At 47.7% G+C, this 12,685-nt stretch overlaps 1 protein-coding gene across 1 annotated transcript in view; it reads left to right on the top strand.

Moving 5' to 3' along the window:
- The window catches only part of KCNAB1 (potassium voltage-gated channel subfamily A regulatory beta subunit 1), a 53,435-nt gene that overhangs the window by 28,506 nt on the left and 12,244 nt on the right, over positions 1 to 12,685 (top strand). The window contains exons 3-8 of the mRNA XM_076341485.1: positions 4,471 to 4,508; positions 5,982 to 6,061; positions 6,872 to 6,916; positions 8,139 to 8,183; positions 8,835 to 8,878; positions 12,581 to 12,667. Coding sequence (XP_076197600.1) covers positions 4,471 to 4,508; positions 5,982 to 6,061; positions 6,872 to 6,916; positions 8,139 to 8,183; positions 8,835 to 8,878; positions 12,581 to 12,667 — 339 coding nt within the window. The remainder of the gene's footprint in view (positions 1 to 4,470; positions 4,509 to 5,981; positions 6,062 to 6,871; positions 6,917 to 8,138; positions 8,184 to 8,834; positions 8,879 to 12,580; positions 12,668 to 12,685) is intronic.

Here is a 12,685-nt window from a genome sequence, read left to right as displayed (position 1 = left end):
GTGCTTCATCCTGTAGTATGAAAAAGTAGGTGGAGAAAGACGCAAAGCGGGACAGAAATCAAAGGCAGGCAGCGCTAAGGCAATGTGTACCCTTTAATTATGTCCTGCTTCTCCCAGCTCACACTCTCTAATTAATTCATTTGCCGGGTGCTGCTTGCAGTGTGAAAAGCATTGAGTGAGCGCACGGGGTCAGAGGGGTGTGTTAGCAGCGTGTTTCACAAGCAAAGACATTTGGGAAGGGTTGCTGTGATGATGGCTGAGAGCGCGAGCATCACTCTTGGGTTGCTGAACCTCCTGCTGGAGCTGGGACCATTCTGCTGGGCTGAGCTCCCCTGGGACCCAGCTCCTGCAGCATCCTGGTGCTGAGCCCTGCTCCAGGCTGGGCTTTGACCTTCTCCTTTGGGTGAGCTAATGCCAGGTGAGGCTGTAATTGAGGAATCTTGGTAGTCTAACCCTGGGCAGACGCATGGGCTGGCATGAGGCCGTTTCTGTGATGCTGGCTCTGAAATGCGATTGCAATGCAGGGGAAAAAATAAGGTCACATTTTTCTTGTAGTTAATTCAGAGCAAATTCTGCCTGTGGAGGCTGCCTGTTGATTTTTAGAAAATATTGAGACAGCTTCCAACAACGTCATTAGCCCTGACTCCAAGGAAACGAGCAGCAAGATGAAACCAGCCATCCCAAACCCCAAAATCCAATTCAATGTAAAAAAGCACAGAAGAAACTTTCCCAAACAAACGGTTCCTGTAGCCACCAGCGGGATACCCTGCGCTAGCAATTGGGTACAAAAATAGATGTTTTGTGAGCAGAAAGGGGTCGGCTGCTGCCATTGCCCCTTGGTGCTTCGCTCTGGAGAAAAGCTTTTGCAAACCCAGCATGTAAGAAAAACCCAACCCCAAATGTCTGCTAGCCTGGGATGATAGCGAGGGGGTCTGATTTGCAACCAGGTACTCGCAGCATGCAGGGCTGAGGGTTTGCTGGTCACTCGAGCTCCAGACCAGACCCACGTGCCAGATCTCCATGCGGCATTCCCCTTGCCAGGAGCAAGCCAGGGACAAAATCGTACTGGTAGGGGGTAAATCTTTGGCTTTCAGCCAGGAACCCTTTTTTTTCCTGCAGAGGTGACAGAGCTGCTGGCAATGACATTATTGAGTGAGTGGTGCATTTTGCATCAACAAATAACCCAGCAATAATCACACCTTGCTAGGCTCTGGGATGCAATGGGAATGGAGCCAAATCTAGTTTTAATACAGAAATTCTTCTGTTGAAGGTGAGGATATCCAACTGGGAAATTGCTTTCCAGTGTGAGGGAACAACGTGATGGGCGAGGGGCAGGAGTGGGAGGTCTATCTGCCACTGCCAGGCTGAGTCGTGGGGGGGATGCGTTTATAAACAGTGAATTGGGATAGACAAGAGAAAGACGATGACTTGGTAAGGGGAAAAGTAATGATTAAAAAAAAAAAAATCTTTTGCTAGTATATTTTTCTTCCAAAATACTCCTGTTGGCTGAGGTTGTGAATCATCCTCAGTCATTGTTTGAAATGCCAAGTGCGCCTTGTACTTTCTGGAGTGATTTTTTTTAATCGGAGTTGAGCAGCAGGCGCTGTGCTGTGCCACAGCCCTGGCAGCTGCCCAGCTGCTTTGGGTGTGGGTGCCCACCACCACCCATGCTAGCTGCCTGGGGGTGGTCACAGGAGGGGGATTTGTGTGCTGCCTTCCCTGCTCCCGGCTCTGGCTGGGACTATAAAGTGCATCTCACTTTCTCGATTGCATCTGATGCTTTGGAGATCACCTTGCTGAGCAAAAACTCACCTCCCTGCCTGGTTTTTGCAATTATTAAGGAAAAAAGTACCCCAAGGATTCCCCACCTGTGTGGTCCTGATGATGCTCGCTGTTCAGGGATCCCAGGCCCCTTGGGTTCCCCCCCGCTGGGGTCTGGGAGCACAGGGGGGAGACAGGAAGATCCAGGGCAGGTATACCCAGTATTGCATATATTTACTACTTATACTTAAAGAGATAAAGTGCTCGTTATTCTTACATGAGCCATTGCCAGCTCTCGGGCTGCTCTCCATATGCCCAAACACTTGAGCATTTTGCCTCTGTCACGCCTTGCTGCTCGGTAAGGCACGGTTTGTGTTGTAAGGTCGTAGTCACCTAAATTCGAGAGAGGATGTGCGGTCCACAAAATGCATAAATAATTCCTTTTCTTCTCACCTATGCTGGGGACCTGTATGCACACTTAAGCAAAAAAATCACTTTGGGATAAACAGTCCCAACACATTATTCAGTAGAAATGCATTTTAATGTATTCTTAGAAAAATAACACTTCTGAAGCTTTAGCATGGAAATCGGGCTTCATTTGGATTTTTTCATCTGCATAAAGAAGCTTAATGATAAACTGAAATCTATTTTCATTTTTATCTTTATTGTGTGGGACCAGAGCATTTTACTCCAACAATAACCTGAGGTCTATAACCAGCAAGGCGTAGCAGGGGCAGGCAGGGGTGGCTGCCCGCTGGGGGGGGTTTGGGCTCCGTGGGTGCTGCTGTCACCCTATTATTGCCCTTAGAGAGAGCAGAAGTAAATGCAAAATTAGTTAGAAATGTGTGGTGTTTGCTCATTTTTTATTTTGGTAGCATTAGCTGTGTTATGCATTTCTGATCTGTGAAACTTGGTGTTTTCAGAGCTTGGGCTATTCTGCAGGAAATCAAGAGTTTCAGTTTAAATATACAGTAAACGCATCTTTAAAAATAACTTTATTTATACTCAGAAACATGATGTATAAAAAAAATTCCAATTAACCTTGTTTGAGGGAAAGAGCAAGATTCTCCAAACAAGTTGCCCAGAGAGGTGGTGGATGCCCCATCCCTGGAAACATTCAAGGTCAGGCTGGAGGGGGCTCTGAGCAACCTGATCTAGTTGAAGATGTCCCTGCCCACGGCAGGGGGGTTGGACTAGATGACCTTTAAAGGTCCTCTCCAACCCAAACTATTCTACGATTCTGTGATTCTAACGGAGCCAACTCTTCTTGTTTTGTTTTTAGCCAGGGACTGACCAAAGCAGCTTGAGCGTTAGCAGTAGGCACGCTCTTTGCTTTCTGACTCCTGCTCAAGGTTCATCTTCCACGCTTGCTGGGAGCAATGAGCTAACCGATACATTTTTAATGAAGCTGTGGGAGCGCTTATGTATCTATTGCACCAGGCCCTTTGCAAGTACAAGCAGGCAGGCAGGGAGCACTTAATTTTTTTCCCCCTTAGCAGCATTAGAGTCCGACCCTTCCCTGGCATGGCGATCTCTCCTCCATCTTGCCCAAATAGCACTGAGTTTTCCAGCTCATGGCCTGAACCCCTCTGCCCTCCCTATGGAGGGACAATATAAGGCAGAATTTTAAATTCTGGAGGATTTTGTGTGAGCCACATGAGCTTTGACCCATCCATTAAATGAATAACATGTAATTTTATATGTAGCTGGTGTGTAGGTCTTGAAAAGCGCAGGGAAAAGTTGTGCTGTAGATCAAAGTGACATCGTGACAAGCTGGCAAAAGGTAATGTCACAGCCTCCTCTTTTGTGTCTCAGCATCGCTTTCCATGAGGTGTTTTGTAAGGTCAGATAAGTAGGGCAGGAGCAATGTCTGCCAGGGTGAATACGTGCTGTCTGATCAGTGTCCCATATGGGACCTGGTGCTTCCTCAGCTCACTGCCATCTCTTTCTTCCAGTAGCTTAGAAAATATGTATTCCTAGTATATATACATATAAAAATATATAAAGGAAATAATATTCCTATAGCTTAGGAATATCCGGTTAAATCCACACACTGTTTCCACTACAGGATTTTTTTTTTTTGAAGCAGTGGTCATAAAGAAATAATGCCCCAAGTTTTTCCTAATAATAGACTAGAGTCTGCTGCTGAGTCTAAACAGCAGCTACTCTTTGAGCTAGCTGGTCAAAGCGCTGCTGATCGGCTGTGCTGGTGTCGGACATTGGCTTTGTGGAAAAGTTCCTGGGGAAAAGTCACTTTGGATGGGTTTTAAATACTTCATGTCAATAGAAATACTTCTAATTTTTTTTTCTAATTTTGACTTGTATGATGCTAAATGCTGAAGCACAAACTTAGGAAGAGTTTCATTCCCCAAATGACATGTTTCAGCAGCATCATAAATTTTTCCAATTTGTCAGATTGACGCTTTGGAAAATGAACTCAGTTTTGCAAAGAGCTTCAGATTTCAATAAAACTGTATTTTGGCAGCACAGGATCTTACTGACGCTTCCCTGAGTGGGTTCATGTGCCAGTCTCAGGTCTGCATGCCCGCCCCCAGCCCCACTGTCCTCCCCGGGAAAGGGGGCTCTGGTGCCTTCCCCGGTCCTGCTCGCTTGGGGATGCAGCAGCCTCTGAGCCAGCCTGAATTTTGGTAGAGTGAATTTTTGTCAGCAAAAACCTTTCATAGTAACAGATTATTTTGTTCCTTCTAGGGACATGGGTCACTTTTGGAGGTCAAATCTCAGATGAGGTAAGTAATGCTTGGTGTAAGTATAATGCATGAAGTAAAAACCAATATGAGATATTTTTTAAATGAAACCATGGCTACCGAAATCAGAGGAGCCTGTTTCTGTATGAGGAAATGGCAGAGAGTTACTATGCAAAGCAATACAAAGTTTGCGCTTCTGCTACAAAAAACCTTAATGAATCTGACATTTCCAGAGATCAAATTTAATAAACCCCCCACCTATCCCTTAAAGCGATCTTCTTTTCCGTGCTGTTTGGAGCGATATTTCCGTCCTTACCATTGGCAGTGGCCCTGTTCCTGGAGCAGAAATTGGAAACTATTTTTGCATCATGTATGTAATCAGCAGCAGTCGTAAATACAGGCAGGGGCCTAGCTTACAAGGAACTGCCGGGTGATTTATTTTTTACATAATAAGATGAAACAAATGAAAATGAGCTTGGGTTTCCCACGCACTCTTGCTCATACCAGATGGCTCTTAATCTCAGTTAATAATCCTCCCCAGTGCTGGGCAGCACGTGGGTTTCCCTCCGTCTCAGGTATGCTGTGGATACTAGCCATCAAAAGGAGAGCAACCTCCCGGCAGCCTTCCCTCTAGTACTGTGGCAGAAACCCCAAAATAACTTTTGCAGAAGGAAAACGGCCCAGGAGTCTGAATTCAAAGGTTTTTTTGCTTTTTAAGTCCCTTGATCTTTGGTCGTATTTCTTCTGCTGACAGCAAATCACTGAGTTCATTCCTGTTTCTTAGCGTTGCAGGCTGAAGCAAGACAACTTGTTTCAATTATGAATTTGCTCCCTGGCTCTCCTGCCCTCCTTGTTTAGAATAAGTCAATGCAAAGTGTTCATGCATGGAAAAAGAGGACCTAAATGCAGCCCCATCCTTTGGGGATGCCCATCCAAAGGATGTTGGCTGTGTGTGGGTGCCCTCGCGGGCCGCCTGTCCCCCTGGAGCTGCCAGCCCCCTCTGGGTGCAGAATGTCCCCCAGGGAGCAGTGGGACTCCTGGGGCTCTGATGGGGTTCACATGAAATGACCTTCAGCTGTTTAAACACCTCATGAAATCTGCTGGTGAACTGCAGAACAGCCTGTTGGGTAGCCAAAAAAACTTAAAACCTTACCATGACAATATCCTTTCTGTATTAAACTCCACAGATTTGCAGAGTATCTTCTATTAAATTCTTGGCTGCTTTCCTATTAGAAAGCCCAGGACCTTCCTATGAGAAGAGATTAATTCCTCCCAGGATGAGTCAATGGGAAGTTGATGTAAATCCATGTTTTGGTGTTGCTTGGGCCAGGGCATGAACCCCTGGGTGCCCTGCTGAAGGGTCTTGCCCCCCGGGCAGGGGATGCTAACGCACCTCCCAGCCCCGCTGAATCCCCTTTGCTGTGCCTTCAGGGGCTTTTCCCAGTGCAGGACGAGCTGCTAGCTGCTCGGGATGTGGTCTGCCACCCTTCACCTCTCCGTCTTTGCTTCCCCGAGGTGGCCGAGCAGCTGATGACCATTGCCTATGAGAGCGGCGTCAACCTATTTGACACAGCTGAGGTGTATGCGGCTGGCAAGTAAGTGCCCAGCATCCTGCTCTGCTTTCCTGGGGCCCCTCTGCCTGGCTCTGCTCCTCCCTGTGTCACAGTCACGATGGATAGGGCTCTGGTGGTGCTTGGGAATCCCCCTTCTCCCTGAGGGGGCACAGAAAAACCTTTATTTTTGGAGCATTCTTAAAAAAGAAAAAAAAAATCGAAACCAAACCCCTTTGCACCTAGCTGAAGCCTGAAATGTATCAGTCATGCCACTTGCCATTGGCACAGGGAGAAAAATGTCCTGAATAAATGAAAAGTCAGTCCGCATCTTAATGGTGATGAATGGCCTGTGCCAATGACAGCTCCCAAGCGCAGCTCCCGGCATGGGGAACCGTTCTGGCTGCAGCAGAACTAATGCTCTTAGTGTTGCTGCGGGACTGGGGAAAAAAAAATATCCATCCATAATATATTTGACTTTGGCTGATTTATATGTCTTTGTATTTAGTGTAAAAGGTGGACTGGGCCATCACGTCCCTGGTGTGGGGATGAAGTGGCCCTGTTTTCCCAGAGCAGGTTCAAGCAGGTGTAGGGCATGGGGGTGCAGGTCTGTCCCCGCAGGAGTGGGTGGACAAGATGATTTGTACTGATGGAGGGGACCCATTCCAGCTGGTCCTGGGTCATCGTCACCTGTGGAGGGGAGGGGAGAGCTGTGCAGCTGAGAGCGGCGCTGCAGGCTGGTGGCGTCTGGGTGGTATCGTCCAGGGGAGTCCACATAGATGACAGCCGTGATGGTATAGCTGGTGCTGAGCATCCTCCTGTCTCCCCTCACGTGGGGCTCTCTCTCTTGCACAGGGCTGAGGTCATCCTGGGAAACATCCTGAAAAAGAAGGGCTGGAGGTACTGTACTGTTGGACGGCGCTCCCTGCTACCTGCAAACGAGCAGGACCCCTGGGCATATGAGAATCCTTCTGGTTTTTAAAAATGATGCATGTTAGGTGTTGCTGGCCCAGGAGCAGGAGCTTGCGGGTGCGAGGGCCATGCACAGAGCAGCCAGCCAGGGCTCCTGCGGCAGCCAGACCTTTCAAGTGCCAAATAAAAATGCTCTCCTGTTTTTTTGGGAGTGCACACCGGCTTCACAAGGCTGCGATCATCAGCCTGCGGTGTTGCTCCGACTCTTGCATGAGACCATTGTCTCTGTGCACAGCACAGTTAACACAACTTCTGAGCATATCCATCATCTTTTCCATGCACGGTGTAGAGAGACAGATTATTTGTGTGTCGACATCCTTATCTGTGTACATAAGACTGTGCATTAAGAATGCAAAGCTGTGATGGGCCTTCATCTTGGGTAGCCTGATAGGAGATGATACCTAATTTAAATGACGCACATTAGCATATGTTGTGTAGTTCTAAGAGCATTTACATAATCTTTAAAGACCTCCTGTGTGTGCCATATTCAGCCTTCAACTGAAGAGTGGGTCCTAGCAGTGCTCTCTCCAAAATCAGTATCCCCTGTGTTAGGGGGATGATAATTCAGTAAGAAATATTCTGGTTACTGTGCAAGAAAAAAAAATTGAGTCTAGCAGAAGCTGGAGAAATTTTGTGTTATACATGTGGAGTTATGCAGCAAGGTAGTTTGCGAATTATAAATCTTTGATTTAATATCACATGGGAATTTATAGATTAATTCAGTGAATGTATCACTCTTGGAGTTTTAATAACTCTGGGAATACTGCATGATAATGAGAAGCACTGGACTTGAATACCAGGAGGGAATAGTGCTGTAGCCCTTGGTTAAGGGCTCTGGAGATTGCTTACTCCATAATTAAAACTGTATCTTTTTTTTGGTCACTTGACTTGAATTAGCTTCGGTTTCTGAACACCAGCCTATGGTCACTCCCTGCCTGCAGTGGACCTGAGCATGGGAGGAGAAGTGGCTTGTTGTAAAAAGGATTATAGTGATGTGTGAACACCCGCTCTGAGCCCAGGGCTGCAAAACCAGGCACGGCCACTGCTGCAGGAAGCCAGAGTACTGCCGCTTTTCGATGGGCAGCATCCTGCTTGGTTACTTACATTATAATTTTTTTTAACAATAATAATTTTTCTGTTCTGTTTGCAGGAGGTCCAGTCTGGTCATAACAACAAAACTGTACTGGGGTGGAAAGTAAGTCTCACAGTTACTCATAATGGTGTTGGCTGCTGCATGCTTTTCCCTTTTACAGCCATACAACCAGGTGGAGATTAATGCACCTTGGAGGGGTGGTTTGTTGCTGTCATTTTCTTTCTCCTCATTTTGTCACATCTTCTAAGGAGTTGGAGCTTGGCAGAGGTGGCAGGCCCCAGCAGAGGCTGGGGTGCTGTGCTGGGTATGCTCCTGCCCTGAGCAGGGCTGCAGCTCCGGGAGCTGTAACCAGCAGGGTGAAGGCTGCCTTGCTCCGAAATTGTAGACGATGTCAATGAAGCCTCAGTGCTGGGCGGTTGGCCAGGGCACAGCCCCATCCCTGCACTGCCTGGCCCCAGCAGCCCCTGCTGCCCTGCTAGCATCCTTACCCCTCCGCTTAGAAATGTCGGACAGTAGCTTTACAGTCAGGCAATATCCATAGCAGGGCTGTTACCTTGTTAAATTAACAGTGGTATTACTCATCCCAGATGCTGTTGTCTTTGATACTGGGAACCCAAACGAGGTTCAGGGTCTCTCTGTTGTACAAGTTGTAACTTCATTTTTGGGATGTTTAGAGCAGAATACAAAATTAGCTCTCCCTGATTGTTAGCACCTCAGATCTCTAACAGCTGTATACCTGTTTTTCCTTTGCAGAGCTGAAACAGAAAGAGGGCTTTCGAGAAAGCACATCATTGAAGGTATGTGTTGCATGGGGCAGGGGTCTGGCCGTGCCTGAGTGCCCTGGCATGGGCACAGTGGGATGAAACCAGCCGGACCCCAGGGCGAATGCTATCCCATGAGCCAGGTCTGCTTGACCCCAGCACTCACTGCTCTTCCACACCAGCCCTGCGTGGGGCAGTTCCCAGGCTTGGCTGTGAAGGGCCCAAAATGCACCGAAGGATTATTCTGGCTTTTCTCAAAAATTGTGAGCAAACGCATTGCACGCAAAAAGCCTTCTCTGCCACACCTCTATGCAGCAATAACCTTTTGGTTTTTTGCTATAATAAGCAAGCGTGATGTCCTTGGCTGGCTGTGTGTGCATTGCTTGCAGATTTATCGCTTATCTGCGGCAATTGGGGTTTGCCATGCCAGGGTTTCATTGCTCACTGCCTCGCATGGCTTCCCGGCAGCTTTGCACCATTGTCCTCAAGAATAGCCCCGATCCCAACTGCCGTGAGATGACAGGAGGCCGGAAGGCTCAGTGGGTCTGGAGCTGCTCTGCTGACACCCCCCAGCTCTTTCCTGGAGGGGCCGGGGCAGTCAGCGGCAGCGCGTGGTCAGCAGACGTGGCTGTGGCCGCATGGGCTCCCTTGGCAGAGCAGGGAGGGATGAGGATGTGGGGCATGATGTCAGCTGTCAGAAATAGCTGCTGGAGGGGTGCCAGGTCTCATCCACCGAGCAGCCGGCTGGGAAAGGCTGTGGTTTGCTCTCAGTGCTGCTTCTTCTCAGGTGCTCAATTTTTGTGTACGTTCCCTCGCCTGGCTCCTTGCATCCAGTCCCGCATCCTGCTGAGTGATGCCATTGCCTTATGCACAACCTTACTCATCCATCAGGATGTATTCACCCAGCTCTTTGCTGCGTCTAATGCATGTTCCTCATCTTCCTTCCGACTGCTTTTTTTGTTCTCTCAGATGCATTATTGTTGGAGAGGGAGTGAGAGCACATACATTTTTCTATATGGACAAGTGTGTTTCACCTGATCTGGCTCTTTGTGGAGGGCTGTTGGGTCAGACACCCGGGCACAGCAACCACAGGCATAATTATAACTTGTATGGGATTTTACATGCAGGATACAAATAGAACAGCACCCATAAAAAGACACATTTCTGTCATATTAAGGATGAGCAGTGTCAGCCATGACCTTGTCCCAGTGAGAGGTCCCTGCCTGGGCTGGCTCCTTACAGGGGCTGAAGCAAATCCCCAAAATCCCTCAGGAGGACCCTGGGGCTGACTGCCCTGCCTCGTGCAGATCATGAGTGGGTCCCAGACCCAGAAAAGCAGCCAGCTGCACGGGGGCCTGGCTCTGTCTTCTACATAAATCCTGAGTAAAAATAACATGGGTTTGGAGAAAAGCTGCATAAAGACATGGAAGGGAGTTATTGGGGGTGTCTGGCTCCCCAGGGGGCTGGGAAGCCTCTGGGACAGAAGGCAAGCATCAGGCTTGGTACCTGTGCTTCAGATCTCTGCAGAGGGATTCGCACTGCCCGCCTCTTGTTGCTGTTTGACCCACTTCTGTCTGCTGCCACGGAGGGGTGTGCAAAATGTGTTCTCTGGGTTACTAGGAAGTTATATGCTCTGTGCCAAAGCCCTTGGGGGAGCCCAGGGCAGCGGGCTCTGCTGCTCCCCGGGGAGCGGCTGCTCCTCGTTGGGCAATGGCAATGCTGGCCTGGGTAATCCAGGGCTGAAACCCCAGGGGAGCAGCAACCCTCCATAAACTAACACTCCACAATGGCTGCAGCAATGAAAAGTGATTCTCTTTATTGCACTGTGTATGCTGGGGTAATTAGCCTCCTCTTTGATTTATGAGAAACCCTAATTGTTTACAGTGGTGGTTGGTTAAGCTAATGTTTGCTGCCAAGACAAATTAGACAAGAAAAATTCAGGCTCATCTATATTACTAGTGTGCCGTGGTGTCGGTAGTTTGACAGCATGGGGGGGACCAGCCTGTTCAAAGTTCACACTGCAGAATAGGCAGGAGGTATGCTTTGATCTTTGCTTATCAGAAGGTAGCGTCCACCTGCAAAAAAATCGGGTTTGCCCACCAGAAACGGTGGCTTTAACTTGCATTTGGCCATTTGCATGTTTTATCACCAGAATCTGCAGTGGCCCATTTGTCATAAATTTCAACAACCAGGATTTGTTCTGTGTACATTATAACATAGATTATATGGAAAATATTATTACTATGTTTACATTATCCACCCTTCGCCTGGGATGTCACTGCCACCCACACCACAGCCTGGCTAATACTGTCCCAAGCGGGTGAGGGTGGGATGAATGTGGTCATCAGCAAACCGGGTGAGCAGAGCAGCCTCCTCCCTGCAGTGTAGATTTGGTCATCTTCCATCTTCAAGGAGCTATTTCTCAGTGATAAGGAGCATCACCGAAGCACGGTCGGTTTTGCCTCATAGTATGCTCAATCCCTCGTATGTCTGGGATTGTCCTGGAAAGTTTTCATTATTTAGTATTTGCAGAATTCAGCTACATTAGGATATGACTTTCATATTAAGGTAATGCTGGAGAAAGTTTTTTAGTAACATTTTATTGAATTTTCATTTGAATAACCCCCCCATGAGGTGCTGTCCTGGCTGCTGGTGGCACTAGATCCAGAGGTGTTTGGGGAAGTTGCAGCCATGTCATAGGCGGTCCAAACCCATCCATTTGCCATTTCTTGTGGAGCTGCTTCGTGAAATGATAGAAAAATACTGGCAGCAGTTGAAATAACTTCACAGAAAACATAGCAAATAACGTTAAGGTCAATGTTAGCTATTTTCTATAAATACATTTGGCAAAAATGGCCATTTTTTCCATCCCAAAATTCAGAGAACATTTTCAGACTGCTCTATTTTGGCTCATTCTTCATGAACATTCATAAAAACGTTTTGTTCCTGGGAAGATTCATAGAAAATAAGTGTTAGAAATCCTCTTCTCTCTCACGCATATATATATACATATATGTAGGCTTTTGATGCGATTTCCCATCAGATCCTCATGGAGAAGCTGTTGAAGCCTGGGCAGTCCTGAACAGTAGCTGCAAAATGGTGCCTTGTCTTGCCCTGCAAAACTCTTTCTGCCCTACACAATGCATTGGTGGGCACAGCTTGCTTACCCTGCAGAGATAAAGCCCTCTGTGGTGCTTTATCTGCTCATCATAACATATCTAACTGAGTGCCACCATCCTCCCATCTGGGCTTGCATTTCTGGAAGGCCCCCCTGGGGCAGGACTTCATTAGGTGGGACAGGACCAACGCGACATGCCCTGGGCTTGCACAGAAAGGCTCTGTGATGTGATTTAGATTAAATTAACTCTGAACAGAAGCGGAGCGTTGAAGTCAGTCCCTGGCAGCTGCCTCCTGACAGGCTGGCCATGGACACACTTGGTAACTGGTGTCTGTTCAATCCAAATTGCAGCCTAATTAAAAAATAAAACAAATTCTTGTGGAAGGGGAGGAACTCTGCATAAGACCAAACTGGTGTTTTCTTAATATGGCCGCATAGATGTGGAACAACATTATGCAGTATCCTTCTCATGCTATATGGTTTTATATATAGTAGATATGTATATAAATATAATGAGCTCTATTTTTCCTGATACGGTTCTGTACCTGTCAGCTCTGTGCCACCGTACTCCTGCCTCTCTCTGACCATGCAGGTTCTTGACTCTGCTTTGCTGTTTCCAGGGCTAAAGGCTTCTCTCCAGAGGCTGCAGCTGGAGTACGTGGATGTCGTCTTCGCAAACCGGCCAGACAATAATACCCCCATGGAAGGTTAGTGGAAGCTTGAAT

This window comes from Aptenodytes patagonicus, chromosome 6 (genome assembly GCF_965638725.1).
Source record: "Aptenodytes patagonicus chromosome 6, bAptPat1.pri.cur, whole genome shotgun sequence".
In the NCBI taxonomy this organism is placed as follows: Eukaryota; Metazoa; Chordata; class Aves; order Sphenisciformes; family Spheniscidae; genus Aptenodytes; species Aptenodytes patagonicus.
This window is presented reverse-complemented; position numbering and strand designations above follow the sequence as displayed.